The sequence below is a fragment of the Coloeus monedula genome (genome assembly GCF_965178545.1).
Source record: "Coloeus monedula genome assembly, chromosome: Z".
NCBI classification, from domain to species: Eukaryota; Metazoa; Chordata; class Aves; order Passeriformes; family Corvidae; genus Coloeus; species Coloeus monedula.
Window position 1 is genome coordinate 61,917,083 of NC_138822.1, and position 14,756 is coordinate 61,931,838.

At 37.9% G+C, this 14,756-nt stretch overlaps 1 protein-coding gene across 1 annotated transcript in view; it reads right to left on the bottom strand.

Moving 5' to 3' along the window:
• Positions 1 to 14,756, bottom strand: part of DMGDH (dimethylglycine dehydrogenase) — a gene marked incomplete at both ends in the record, with an annotated part of 40,190 nt that overhangs the window by 15,347 nt on the left and 10,087 nt on the right. Inside the window, 6 exons of the mRNA XM_082301297.1 lie at positions 1,425 to 1,590; positions 2,468 to 2,621; positions 2,793 to 2,962; positions 6,294 to 6,492; positions 7,661 to 7,909; positions 14,279 to 14,483. Of these exons, the coding sequence (XP_082157423.1) occupies positions 1,425 to 1,590; positions 2,468 to 2,621; positions 2,793 to 2,962; positions 6,294 to 6,492; positions 7,661 to 7,909; positions 14,279 to 14,483 (1,143 nt within the window). The remainder of the gene's footprint in view (positions 1 to 1,424; positions 1,591 to 2,467; positions 2,622 to 2,792; positions 2,963 to 6,293; positions 6,493 to 7,660; positions 7,910 to 14,278; positions 14,484 to 14,756) is intronic.

Here is a 14,756-nt window from a genome sequence, read left to right on the forward strand (position 1 = left end):
CATAAACTGCACCTTCTGCTTTGTCCCCTAACTTTTCCCTTACCATAGCTGATTAAACTCCATAGAAAGCACTTGGCTGTTCTCATAATTTCCTATTTAATCTGGATTTCCCTGTACCACATAAATATATTCAGCAAGTGTTATCCATGTCCACTGATTACGCAGTTACTCTGCCTCTACCCCAAGCTAGACTGAAGACAAACTTTCAATTTATATTGTTATCACAATATTAATACAGTAAAAAATGACTACATGGCAATTCAAGTTCTTCTTTCTCCTAGGATATCAATCTTATGCCTTCCCATTCAGTTGACTTTAACCTTTCAGAAGAGCTTCTCTATCTTCAAAACTACAGTCTCAGTGTACTTGTTTCCCTATGTTTTCTCTCTTTGGTGTCTGAAGCAACAAAAACCATCACCTACTGCAAGTAGTTAGAGAAATTCTGTGCTGAAATGACCAACCCCAAGTCATCCTGGAACTGCAGGGTCACTTCAGAAAGGAACAATCTACTTGCTGGAGGTGTATCTCTAAAGTTAGACACTACAGAAGAGTGGTTGACATAGCAGGAAATAAAAAGGACTCATGGAGCCCTACCAAAACTTTAAGACCGAGAAACCCGGGGTAGTTTGTCATGGTATGCCATTTTTGAGAACAGGATCATACTCTGAGGATCTAGGAACAGCCGTCTCGTGAAGAAACGATACATGTGAGGTGAAAGCAGAATCTCCTGAATATTTGCAACCCTGCCTGCACCAGGCAGCCAGCTGTAAAGCAGAGTCAATATGAGTGGAGGAAAACAATGGGTTGCATTTAAAGAAAGCCAACATAGCTGCTCCCTTGGGAATTCATTCAGCTATGGTCAGAGCCCCTTCCACTGTTCTGCTCTGCTGCTCAAGCTGTCACAATTTAGGCAGGCAGCTGCCAAGCTATTCTACTGTAAAAAAATTCCATGTAAGATTCACTTGCACTTTTTAGGAAAAGATTTGAAACACAGGAGGTTGTCTGAGCATAAGGAAACATTTTTTTACTATAAAGTGGCTAAGCATAGGAACCAGTTGCCCAGTTAACTCAAAAGCCATCTGAACAAACTCCTAGCAACGAGCTCCACGTGATGCTTGTCCAACAGCGGGTTGGACAAGATGATATCCAGAGGTCCCTTTGAACCTCATCCATTCTGATTCAATGATCTCTGCCAAAAGGTACTTCTGTGTATAAACTACTACTAGGTACTAGGTAGTACCCTAGTATAAACTCCACTTCTATGCTCTTAACTGAGTGCAATATGTCTGACACAGAAACTTCTCCAAAAGATCTGTGTATTTGGTATCTGAGATATACGGGAATAATATTATGCTTAATTTTCCATATCTGAAACAGATCTTGTCTCAGTTCTAGATTACAACAGTTACCACTGTCCCATTTACCTTTGGAACAACATTTGCAAATAGATGATCAAGTAGCTTAACAGAATCTGTGCCTTTTACTTTAAACTTGCCAAATGGTGACAGGTCAATCACACCAACTTTTTCCATAACCTGTTTATATTCACGACCCACAGGGTCAAACCAATTTGTGCGCCGAAAACTGGGTCTGAAACAGAGCATTTAGACACATAAAACACAATTTAGAAATTTTGTGCTCTTTTCAGCAAAATGTAGTCTTCAGTTTTTTCAGTTTAATAATCATCCAAAAGAGATAGACTTTCTAATTGTAGGTACCTTACCCAATATTTTCCTTAGTCTAACACAGCTTAATAATTAAAATCCTTTAACAACACAGAAAGATATGGGTTGATATTGTATCAGCCACTTTGTATAATAAACTGAACTGTTCAAGTGTTAGAATAAGTCTGTCATGAGTAAATTTAAGCATACTTTGTTGATGAATCATTTGTATAAGTTTAAGGTCTCAAAGGCTTTATTTCTGAACAGAAAAATGTGTCTCTTTATTCCTTTATGAGCCTCCTTTAGATTAGGCTCCAATATCCCCATAGAAAATATTTATTTGCTGGAAACTCCCTGATGCAGGCAGGGTGGGCAGACATAGAGAAGGGAAAAAATACCAAAAGAAGATAGGGCTCCTCCTCACCAGACACTTACACAGAGAAGAATGAACTTTTTCAAGAAAATATTATACTGTGCTGCTGATCAAATAGTAAGAGATGGAGAAAAGCACATGTTTATAATGAACAAGTTGTTTTCCAAGCTCTTCCTTGAGCTAGGTTGCTTCCTGGTATCTCAAACCTAGAACAGTTACAAGATACCTTCATGTGTGTTTTGAAATGTCTGCATTATCAGAATAAAATGTATTCTAAACAATGGAAAAAGCAAGAATGGAACATCAATCTAATAGATACCTGTTCCTGAAATTAATGATAAATTCATGTTTCTCATTTAATTTAAATTGCCTGACTGTTGCTATCATGCAAATTTTTCAGGGGAGAAAAAAAAAGTAGTCTTTCATTTACTTGTATCCAGTCTCATCTCCAGGTTTGTAGAACCAATGAGGTTGCTCCCATCCTGCATGAAATCCCATTGAACATTTTGACTTTAGCAAATCGTACAGCCCACTGGTTCTCTCTGTTGGTCTCCCAGCAAATCTTTCTTCTTTAGGGTAACCAACTAGAGTGAGAAAAAAAAACAACAAACCAAACCAAAAATCACCAAAAGCTATAGCATACTAAGATCATCATCCAAGATAGAAAACACATCTATAAACAGAGAAATCTAGATAGAGGCTTTGCTGCAATTCATCTTCAGGACATAAATGTATTTAAAAATACATCTTCTTACCAATGTTATTAAAGCCATAAGATTCTCTTGCTTTGGCTGCTGTGTATTCTGTAGTGGTCCACTTTCCATAGCGGTTTGGATCTACTTCTATCAGGTCAAATGGAGGTTCCCCCTCAAGGATCCAGTCACTGAGGTACTTTCCTATGCCACCAGCATGTATAATGCCATACCTTAAAGACAGGAAAAAATCCTGCACTGACAAGTCTTTCATGTTTTGCTTTTTAAAATCAGTACTAACATATACTACTAACATGGACCTCAAAGTATTTTAAATTTGTCCTGCTTTTTTTAAAATTTGCTCTGTTTTGTCTTATTTTCAAAGATTAAATACTGTATTAGTGGATATTTCTACATCTCCACTATCAGCAGCAGAATGTCATTGGTAATGTACAGCAGTTGCAGTTTAATGACAAATAATCATTACTACCAAATGATTTAAAACTTTTTTGATACATCTATGATACCACCATGTCTTCAAAAAAAAATTGCCAAAATATCTTTCCATCTAGGAGATGTGAAAATTAATTCTTAGTTGTTTGTGAAATGCTCCCATGAGCACAACAGAAAAATCCTTGAAGAAACAGTTGTTACAAATCAAGTTTAGATTAACATGCAGCAATTAAACCATACACACTCATGCAGAATAATGAAGCTAAAACCAACTTAAATTCCTGGTCATCAACGTTGCAATCTGAATTCTATTTCTTCAGTTAAAATAGGCAAGGACCTCACCAAGAAAAAAAAAAGAAGTAATCATTTAATTCTAACGCATATGCATAAGAAGAATGAATCCATAATATCAATGATATTACTTTGACAGGGTATCTTATCCATTATTTAATTATTTATCTAAATAAAATAGAAACATAAAAAATTGAGTACATGAAATAATTCTGCCAACTACAGTCACCACAGTGCAGTTCAGCACAAATCTTCAGACTCAGCACAAACTTCTGTCAGTGCAGTGGATGCAGGAAGGATGAGTGTTTGTAAACTGCCACAACAGAAGAGTTAGCTGTTGCTGGTGTTAATTCAATTAAGCAACTTTTAGTTATTCATGGGTGTAAGTTTTGGTACCATGAAAGCTTATGATGCCTTCAAGTACAGCTCCAGAAGAAATCTTAGCCAGTTCAAGTCTGCCTGCGCCCTTCACTGCAGCCAAAAGCAAAGGAGAACAGCAAAGAGATCGCTGCGTGATTGTGAGTAGTGACAAACCAAACACAATGAGGACTTCTAGCTTCAGCTGAGGACTGCTGAACTGATGACAGGGTAACCCCAGGAGCAAGAGAGTGCAGGGGAGGCTGCCCAGCTACTACAGGTACAGCCCTGCTACTGGACTGAGAGGTCTCTGCATTCTGCAGAGTTTTGCAGCACTGACTGAGCAACCCATTGATTTTTGTGCTCTTAGCTGGGCCTACATTATCAAAGATTTTACATTACACAGGGTGCCCAAATCCCTCTTTACCTCTGATAAGAGGGAGCTGATTGTGTAAATACAACCACTGCAATTCTGCTGCACAAGAATGAAATATGTTTTTCAGGGATAGGATATTACAAGTAGCTGTAAAGAGTGGTACAGTGTAGGAACCTCAGCCTTTTTATGATGTAGAGAAAACTTCCTTAATGAACATGTACTGTTTTTCTCCAGTTTTTCTTCTCTCCTTTCGATCCCTGACAGATTAACTTCCCATTGTCCCTGTCACATTCTTGTGTCTTACTTGTGAGTTGTTGCTTCTTACCCACTTTCAAGTCATTCCATATCTATTCCTAGGAAATCTTGAGTTTCGGCACACTGTGGTCCCTTTTCTGGAGTCTTTGTTCCGGGTTATGGAATGGTTTCACTGCTTTGAATTAAACTTTTCTGAATAAAATCCTAGACTACTCTTGTTAATATTTTCAAAGCTGTAAGTAACTAAAAATGAGAAGCATTGAGCAACCTCAATAATAAATAGCACTACAAACTCTGCAAACTATACTTAACTTCTTTGCATGTTAAAATGCCTAGCAAGCTGCTAATTTTAGATAATAAAAATCCTCTAATCTAAAAGCACTAAGTCCTCTGTCACAATGTCCCTGCTAGTCGACTGTGAGATAAGGATTTGCTAATGCACACAAAAAATTACAACACTGGTAGAAACACTGCAGTGACCCAGAAGCATAGAACAGAGAGTCAAAAGTCCCTGAAAAGCAGACAAAGTAATCCAATGACAGCCACATAATTGTGACCTGTGTCTAAACATTTTGAGATTAATCAAACTCCCAGAACAAGTTGTTTAAAGAAAATTAAACATGTAACACTAGTCTTCAGTTTTTTTATACATGGAATTTGATTCTGCTCCCACTGACACCAACAAAGAAAAACATGCTCCAAAGTCTAGCCACAGAGCAACGAACTTAAACAGTCTTTTTGGTGAACAAGGTCTAGGCAAACCGCTTTTGTAACTATAAGTTCTGCAAATGTTACTGAAAGATAACATTATTTTTTTTAAAATCCAAGCAGCAAAGGTGAATACCTTTCACAATGAATCATTGCAAAATTACCAAGCTTTTTTATTTTGAGGGCCTCAGAAAGCACGTTAGTGATACTGCCTTATCTCATGATCTGAGGGTTTGTTTGGTTTGGAATGAAAGGAAACTGGAAAGAGCTGAGCTGGATTTTCAACAGCAAATTAGGCAATTGGAAAAACAATGTACACAGAATGTGTTCAATAACATGTGCTTGGAATTGTATTTGGTTCATTCTATCCATCCTGAATCAATGGTCAAACTAAGACAATTAAAGAGATGTGGGTGTTTCACCACTGACTCCAGTGTAGCCATAATAAATACGATGTAAATCACGTTCAAGAAGAACACCATACCAGGTGGGAGAATGACATCAGTAAACCAGTTATTTCTATTGTTGCACTTCCCTCTTTACTTGCTTTCCTCCAATACTCTGCAATGTAATTTTTCTGCTCTACTTTCAACAGTCAGATACACTGGATTTGTATCCCTAGAGCAGTCAGTCACATGCTATGCTGGAATGTCTTCTATTTGATACACTTTCAGGTCTTCACACAAAACTCTATATTGCACATTCATTTTTGTCCCACTTCAGTGAAACCAGTTTTACATGCAACAAACAAGTGTTAAATACAGTGTAATTCAAAGCAAGAAGTAAAATTAACTGGAAAGTATACTTTCAAACTCAGTACTTTTGTGACTTTAAGTTGCTGCACAGACAGTACAAAGTACTACCATTTCTTGTTGCTTCAAAAAATGTCACAGATATCGGCCTCCAGATTAAAAGGAGGAAACAAAAAATTACTGAGACTAGTGAAGTAAGAGAGAAGGATGAGCTTACATGAGACAGGTTGTGGTTATTAAGACTAGTTCCAATTACATTTAACAAAAAATATGTGCAAAACAACTCCCAAGCCCATAAAAATGCACAAAGCTTGAGCTGACTACCATTTTAACAATATGACAGACAAAAGTTGTTGCAAAGAACTTACTCACCCAAAACCAATAGCTACCCAGTAATTTCTGACACCCTGATATGGTCCCACCATAGGAAGAATGTCTGGAGAATAGGTGATAGGACCTGCAATTGTGTTGATGATGTCCGCTTTTCTCAAGATGGGGACCATTTCCATAGCAGCCTCAATATGCTCCATTATTCTGTCCAAATCAGACTCAAAGAGTTCTTTTCCAAAACCTGCACAAATATTTGACTCTTATTATATATACTTACTTACACAGAGAACACATACATTTTCAATACAGTTATGGTATCTATATATACATAAAAGTTTTATGGGAATAATCAGTGCATATGTTCAGGCCTTTGCCATCCTACACAGGAAAAATGGTGTGCATAAAACCCTAGTTACCTGCAGGATCTAGTTTATTTGTCACTGCAATTATACTATCCTTTATACATATTTGTTTAACCCTAAGGTCATGACAATTCAACAATGAAGTAGAAAGGAAGTGAAGACACATAGAAGCTTTCTTCTACATGAGTAAGGCCCACGTATTTTTCTCAATATGCCAATAATTGGACGAGGGGAAAAAAGATAACTTCCTGTATCTGCTTATGATTTCCATGAAACCATATGAATTTCTGGGTATATTTCACCCCTCAGTCTGGGCTCTAAGCATGGTTGACCATTCTGATTATTCTGTAGAGGCACTTGATGCTACTGGAGACAGTAAGTTCAGGAAGCTGTGACAGGGCTGTCCAAAACTGAACCACGTTAACTGCCCTACCTTAGGAAATGTTGTGTTTTTTAATAACAGCAACACTAATGACTTAGTATAACTTTCCGTCTGGAAGTGAATGGAAAGCTGGAGCCTGGATAGAACACAAAAATTTCTAACGTTTTTGCGCAAGCAGCTGTATGACATAGGGTATTTTTGTCTTCTAGACATACCTCTATGTTGCACTTATATCCAAGCACAGCATTTTGTCTAAGAATATTCCTTTGGTGTTCCTATTTGACAACCACATTATCTCTGGGGTAACAATAAAGAGCCCCTGTCAGCAGGCTGGAGAGAATTTAACTTAGAAAAATCTCTGTTCAGGCAAAAAAGGCTACATATCACAGATTTGGTGACTGCCTCTAATCACAACACACAACATCACTTCAGAAAGTAGGCTAAAACTACATTGTAGTAGGCTTTTCTTATGTTACATTTGTATTTTTATTATCTTTTATCATTAGAGTTACAACTATCCTTGGAAAAAGTTTTTGCACTACAATCATGCAGTGCAAATATTTTGTATTTTCCATCACATAAGGCAGCATGACAGCCGGGGATTTCTGCACATTTTAATGTGTGCTAGTGCTTGTTATGTTTAAAGATGTAATGCTCTTAATCACCTGGTGGGACTCCATTTGTTACCCATGACTCCTGCAGTTTCATCTTCTCCTCACTTTCATATGGACCAAATAAAAGACCATCCCTTTCTTGCCTTAGATAATATGACCCTTCTAAGTCACGAATCACGGGCAATTCTGTTTTTAGGGCTTTCACTTCAGAGATAGTTGATGTCACAACATACTGATGATGAACAGGTATGAGAGGGTGCTGCAGGCCAATCATCTTGCCTATGTCACGGGCCCAGAAGCCTAGAGAAGAAGAAAACAAAACCAAAATAAAAATATTCAAGCTCTAATTTCAGTGAATGGAAAATGTCAGTAAAGTATTTCCAGTAAACATTGTGCTTTCATGTATGACAAGTTTTTTCCCCATACTTCTAATTTTCACTTTACTTTTCATATTATCTAGTATATTTTTCCCTCCATAATTCCATGGCCTTTTTCCCTAATTATACTACTATATATTATTATAGTATACACATATTAAAAAAAAAGATTGGTAAATTATAAATTAGGCTTCTAAAAGTTCAGAAGATAATTTAATAAACAGTTCCACAAACCCCATGGCTTATTTCAGCAAAGTAGGTCTGCAAGGTACTCCTAGCAAAGTTAGAGACACTTAAAAACCAGAATAAATTAATTCACATCATAAGTGTTAACCAAGCCTCTTAATATCAACCAAATGAACTAGTATGCTTTACCAAGACAGTAGTCAAGTCCTAACACCCCAACAGACTAAGGCAGTACTTTTCAGGCAGCTGACCTCAAGAATTGGAGTTTCTCTCCTCTTTCACATGCATCATGTGACTTGCATTAATTATGTCTCTCACACAACAATCAATTCATTATTATGTTTGTATTGTTGAATAGTGAAGTGTGCTCTCCCACAGCTATCCAATTAGAAGTTCTGATACAGAGTGTGACGAGAAAATGCAAGCAACAATTTCCCTGCCTCCGAAACTGGCTCAAGATCCTTCATGCCTACCATGAGACAGAAGTTAGGGAAGACCTAATTCTCCTCTATTAAGGTTAAGCTGGTGAGGCACATTCACTTAGTGAGGCACCTGTGTCAGAAAGAAGAGAGTGGAAGCCACTTAACTGCCAAGCACTGGTTTGGGCTCTGCATCATGGCTTACATCTGCTGTGAGGCTGGAACATAACAGACTTGGGAATCAGACAGGTACAACTGGCTGGAATGGCAGCTGCTCTAAGATGCTTTGAATATCCCTCAGGCCCACTCTCCAGACTTTTAGATCAAGAAGCAGATGTCTCAAGTGTGGGAGTGAAAGGGGAAAATCCAATGAAATAAGATTTTCAGGGGAGTCTGGTAGTGAGGGTTGGAGGAAGACAAAATGAAAGACAAAGAAGAGGTAGCAGGGCTTTCCAAGTAAAAGGCTATGTGCCATACAACACCAAGCAAAAGAAGGCAGGTCAGCCTGGTTCCTGTGTAACCAGCTGACTCCAAACTGCTTAAGACAAAATATCTCCAGCAAGATTTTCTACCTAACACAGCTGTCCCTTCTCCTGGGACATACACTTCATGCTGCCCAGCTTAATGTGCAACTTTTCTTTCTTTTTGCTGCTTACTTGTCTTAACCAAATTCTCCTACCTCTCACTTCAATTACATACTCACCAAGACCTGGTCAAAGTTTCTCAGTGCCCTGGGGGCACCAAAAGGTATAAATGATCCTGAATAGCTTCAGCTGGGACTTCCACCCATACCCATGGGCACAGGAGTCCCATTCCAGGTCAGCTCAGGTCCTTTAGAACCTGTCTGAGCTGGTTTGATCGTGTGCCTGTTTACAGCTCTGTCACAACCATGCCTGTGCCTGGCCATGGAATACATTGATCCAGACCTTGATTCGTGGACTACTTCTCAGCTTGACCTCATCTCAGTCTCAACTCTACAGTCTGCCTGTTGATTCCTGGTCACCATTTGACCTCGATTACCGTCACCAGGCCTGTTCCTGACTGTGGCCTCAGCTGGGCTTCATCACTACAGATCTGGCTGTGCCTCATCTCCACAAGTCCATCTGGAGGCCTGGACTGCAGGCTGACCCCAGCTGCAGTTACCCTGCTTGGCTCCCTGTCCTATGGGGAGCAGCCGGCTGGGGAATACATTCTCTCACCTCTGGCATGGCGTAAAGCCAGGACAATTAGGGAAGTTAAATTGGGCTGCGCGGGCCTTGTGCCACTCCCCCATGCCAGGATGGCTGTCAGTCTCTTATATTACAAACCAGCCTCAGGGTCTAACATCCACAGTTTTTCCAAGGAAAATGTTTTCTGTGGTGGCTCATTTAACAATTACTGACAGCCAGCCAAGGCAAAGCAGCAGAGGAAATCCAGCATCACTTTCAAGAGATCTGTTCGGCTAAAAGCCCCTGTCCTGTCAATGCTAGAAACCAGCACCTGTTGCAGTTATCATTTTGCTTCTTTATGGCACCTCACCATTTGGACAAGACTAATTGCCAGAACACTTGTTATGCCAGTTAAATTGGTAGAGGGATGATCATGCCATAATCATATAGACTGAGTGATCAAAAACATCCTTTAAGGCTACTGAAACATGACTTATATTCTCCTATACAGAAGACAATGAAAACAATTGAATGAATCAGCATTTCTAGCACTTATGCAAGGGTTTCCTTCATTACACACAACACACGTGGCTAAAAGTCTTTAGAGAACTTCTTTTGATTTAGGCATTTCCATGTCGCCTATGAATAAAACTATTTTAAGGTAAGGTCAGCTAATGATCCACAGAGGAGAGGAAAAGGTGAAGTAGCAGAAAATTAGGTCTTTGAAACTTAGCTTTGTTTCTTTCTTAATAAGAAGAAATTTCTTAGCAGTTAGATTTGCAGAATAACATTACAAACACAGCTAATTTTAAAATGTTTTTAAGTAAGAGACGAATAGTTTAAGTTTGTTTAAAATAAAATCTCCAGTACTGTACTTCTAAAAAAAGTCACACTTAGAGTAATTGCTTTTTTAATTGCTTAAAATATCAAAAGGTGACATATACTAAAAGAAAAATATTACAGTTTCTTTGTTTAAGGTTTTTGAACAAAAAAAATGGCAAAAGGAAGAATACATTTTCTGAAACAAAATTCTAATTGGAAGCAGATGTCAAGTCCTATCAGACATAGTAGAGATAAATGAAGGCATACATTATATCTCTAGGATATTTGAGAAGATTAAATTGTAGACACTGCTAACATCTGATGCTGAACTATTTCGTGTTAGTATTACTTAGCATATCTGCTGAAGTATGTAATCTGACTATTTCTTAGTTTTGAAAAAGACAATCTTCTACCACTACTTACATATAAATGGTTGTATATACAGCTTGTACATGTCTGAAAATACATGCTTATGTACACCCATCCACTCTGTATATATAAACCAAATTCACTATTTTTGCAGGCTTTAATCAAACATTCCATTTTAAATAGGCTGCAAATAATTTCAGCAGGCTCAGCATAGTTACTTCATGACAGGGATTATTTATTAGGCATCTGCTTTCTTCTAAAATGGAAATCTCACATAAGCAACAGCTAAAGATTGGTTGAAACTAGTTTGTTCCAGTTCTGCAGCAGATGTCAGTTGCAGGGTGAGGCAGGGAGCGGGAGAGGGAATGTAAAGAACCTTCTGCTGTATTTTTCTCTGCAACATGAGCCTAAAATTATACAAGTCATGATCTGTAGTGGAATGAGGCAAGGCTGAGAAAAAGAATGAATGTTATCTGAGAAAACATTTCTAAGAGATGTGTTATACAGTATTGATTTTACATCATTAGCTAGAATGTTAAGCAGTATGTGCTTCAAATATTCATTTTGCTGAACAGTTAACTACACAGGAGAATTATGTAAATATATTGTTGATTTAATAATTTATTAAATAATAAAAAAAAATTATGAGAAGTTCACAAGGGTGCATTCTAGTATTTGCAAAAAAGTTCTGAAAAGCATTTACCAGAACGCCCTGCCTAATATCAACTTGATATATTAGCCAAAGAAAGATAACTACACTACAAAAATGTAAGAAAATTACTATGTCTGTGATACTTCATCAATATGATGCAGAGCCAGTAGTTAGGAATAATGAGTGTCTAGAAGTTTGTGGCCTAAATAAGTCTGATTGCCAAGAGAGCTGCCTTTCCATTTCATAATCTTGGATCACTTCCAGACCAATATATCCACATTGTGTAACAAATGACATAAGGATCATATTTGTAAGAGAGCTTGTGATTTTGTAATTGAATGCTGTTCCATAATTCATGCCTGAAAGCTATTAACTGGCAGTCCAAAGGCAATCAAATATTGACACCTCTCATTTTCCAAGTGCCTGATTTTGTGATCTATATAAATTTTTTAAATTTGGTTTCCCTATTTATGTGGTGGATTGCCGTCTAAAAAGCATACTAAACTCCTCTTTCTCTCCAAAATTCATTATGTGGGACTCATGAGCAAGCTTAGAGCCTCAGATCCTTGTTATTTTAGTGAGGCATATAGCAATAGCAGGTGATCACCTATGTATGGAAGGCATAAAATAAGAAAGTGCATTTTTCAATGGGTTTTCCAGTAGGTCTCTACTGAAAGCCTGGAATGATTTAACATAGGGCTGTCTATATCCAGACTCTGAAAGAAAGACCTGTGAAGCACATCCCCTGAGAGTCCAGCCATTTTATCCCACTCTCTCTCAGTTTCTCTCTTTTTTTCTGCTATCTCGAACGCTACTCTTATTCCAGTCCTTACATCCTTCTTCAGCTATTTTGTCACCATGTGGCTACTCAGTCTCCCTCATTTGTCAAGTTCTGCCCCAGCAGCCTTCTCTTCCTTCAGATCCACTCCCATCTACCCCTCCCTTGCTATTACATATTAAACCAGTCTTTCATGCTTAAACAGCTCCATTTTCCACTCAGTTTCACATACATGAGTATGTGAGAATGTTTATTCCTTGAGTATCCTTACTAATCATTTTGTCTGAAAAGCTCCTAGCTCCAGTTTCCTTAATGAAACATATCAGATACCTTCCCACTATGTCCCTGGTGTTATCCCCACTGCTGCCGTTGCCTTCCGGTTTGAGCTTCCTCATTCAGCCAGTCCTGTAGCATGTAACTATTCCACTTGCTGCCAGGGCTCCTAAACACCTCCAGAAATCTTTCCAAGGCATTTTGCCCTCCCATCCTATTCCCCTTCCAGTCCAATTCCCTCATAATTCCAATTGTCAATCACGGTATTCTTCCCACCAACAAGAAGAATCCCTGTCTCACTTAACTTCTTCATTTTATCTGCCTTGCACTAGAAATAGGTGCTTTTTTTTTTTTTTTTTTTTTTTTTTTGTGTTCCACCACAAATATGCAGAAAAGAATTATGAAGACATATTCTTGCTCTCAGTTCACTTGTCCCATCTGAGGGAGAAAGTCAACTTGAGACATCACAGCCTGCAACTGAAGCCTGATTATTCACTGCGATGGGAGGTATGCAGGACTAATGCCCTAAAAATGCAGACACGATCCATTTTGAGGCAGAGTCAGCAAAACTTTAATCTATATGGTAAATATTCAACATGTTTTCAAGTAATTGAAAACAGAAAATCTTCTACTAGGAAGCAGTAAGCATGCTTCATAGAAGACCTGACAATCATTTCAGCAGTAATATATTTTTCTATACTTGTACAAAGCAGCATAAAAATAAGTGAATAAGTTCAGATTGAATACAGGTTTTTAGACCTATTAAGTTGCTTAGGAAAATAAACACAGATCCAAAGGACACTTGACCAAAAGCTCTTTGAAGCAGAAACATCTGTTTGGTTTCTTTAACACGAAGAATAACATTCGCATATGTAAACACAAGCTCCTTTGAGTTAGGCAATTCTTATTACACGCAAAAAATGTTAAGCCAAGCACGTGTTTAAAATATGACTCAAAGGACAACAAAAAATCTTCAGTTTCAAGGATATGTGGATAGAGCTAAATCTTAGACAAAGATAACAGTATGATAGGCAAGGTCCTCAGTTTCTTCGAAGAAACAATGAAGATATTTCTACTTCATTCGTACATTCCATCTCCCTTCCTAGGTATGTTTCATTACATTTTAGAGGACTGCATTGACTGTTCACATATTGCACACCGGAACAGGCTCCCCAGGGAAGTGGTCACAGCACCAAGCCTGCCACAGTTCAAAAAGCATTTGAACAACACTCTCGAGCACATAGTGTGACTCTTGGGGATATCCTGTTGGACTCAATGATCCTTGTGGGTCTTTTACAACTCAGGATATTCTATGATTCTTTGACTCTGGACAGTAGATTCTCTTCTACACAACTTACTGTAGAACAGTCAAGGTCTCTTACTACTAAAATCTAACAAGGCAGTCTGATTACTATCTGCTGGAGACAAATCATAATAAATATTTTTAAAGCCTATTCAAGGGCAATTAATATAAGAGCTATATTTTCACCATACTGTGAAGAAATATGTGCAAATCACAAACCAAGTGAACGTTCAAAAACATATATATTCCTTATACATGTTGGCCACACAATTCAGTACAGGTGCTTTGTGTCAGCTAGTTCGTAAATCTGAAAAGCACTCAAATGCTTATATTAAATCCTACCTGCAGTATTCACAATTCTCTTTGCTTGAATTATTCCAAGTGGAGTTTCAACTTCCCATGTCCCATCTGATCGGGAGTTCAGATTAGTTACTTGGACAGGATAATTTAATTGAGCACCGTATTTTCTGGCTCCTGCAGCCAAGGCCATAGTTAGAGAATACGGATCAATGTGACCATCTCCAGGGTTATACAGGCCAGCTAAAACCTAAGTGGAGGTAAAATACCCCAAATGAAAGAAAGTAAAATTTACCAAAATTAGATTGATTTTTAAAAAACACGTTCTTTCTTTCTTCCTTGAATACAGTAAACTTTAAGAAGTCAAAAATAATTTTCAAAATATATGATAATATCAGCCTCTACACAACTTAACAATGGCCTATGCAAGTAAAATTGCTCAGATCTCCCATGCAAAGGTTGCAATGCTTTAATATTATAGTATTATAGACATAGTAAATAATAGTATGTACTGTAACGTACA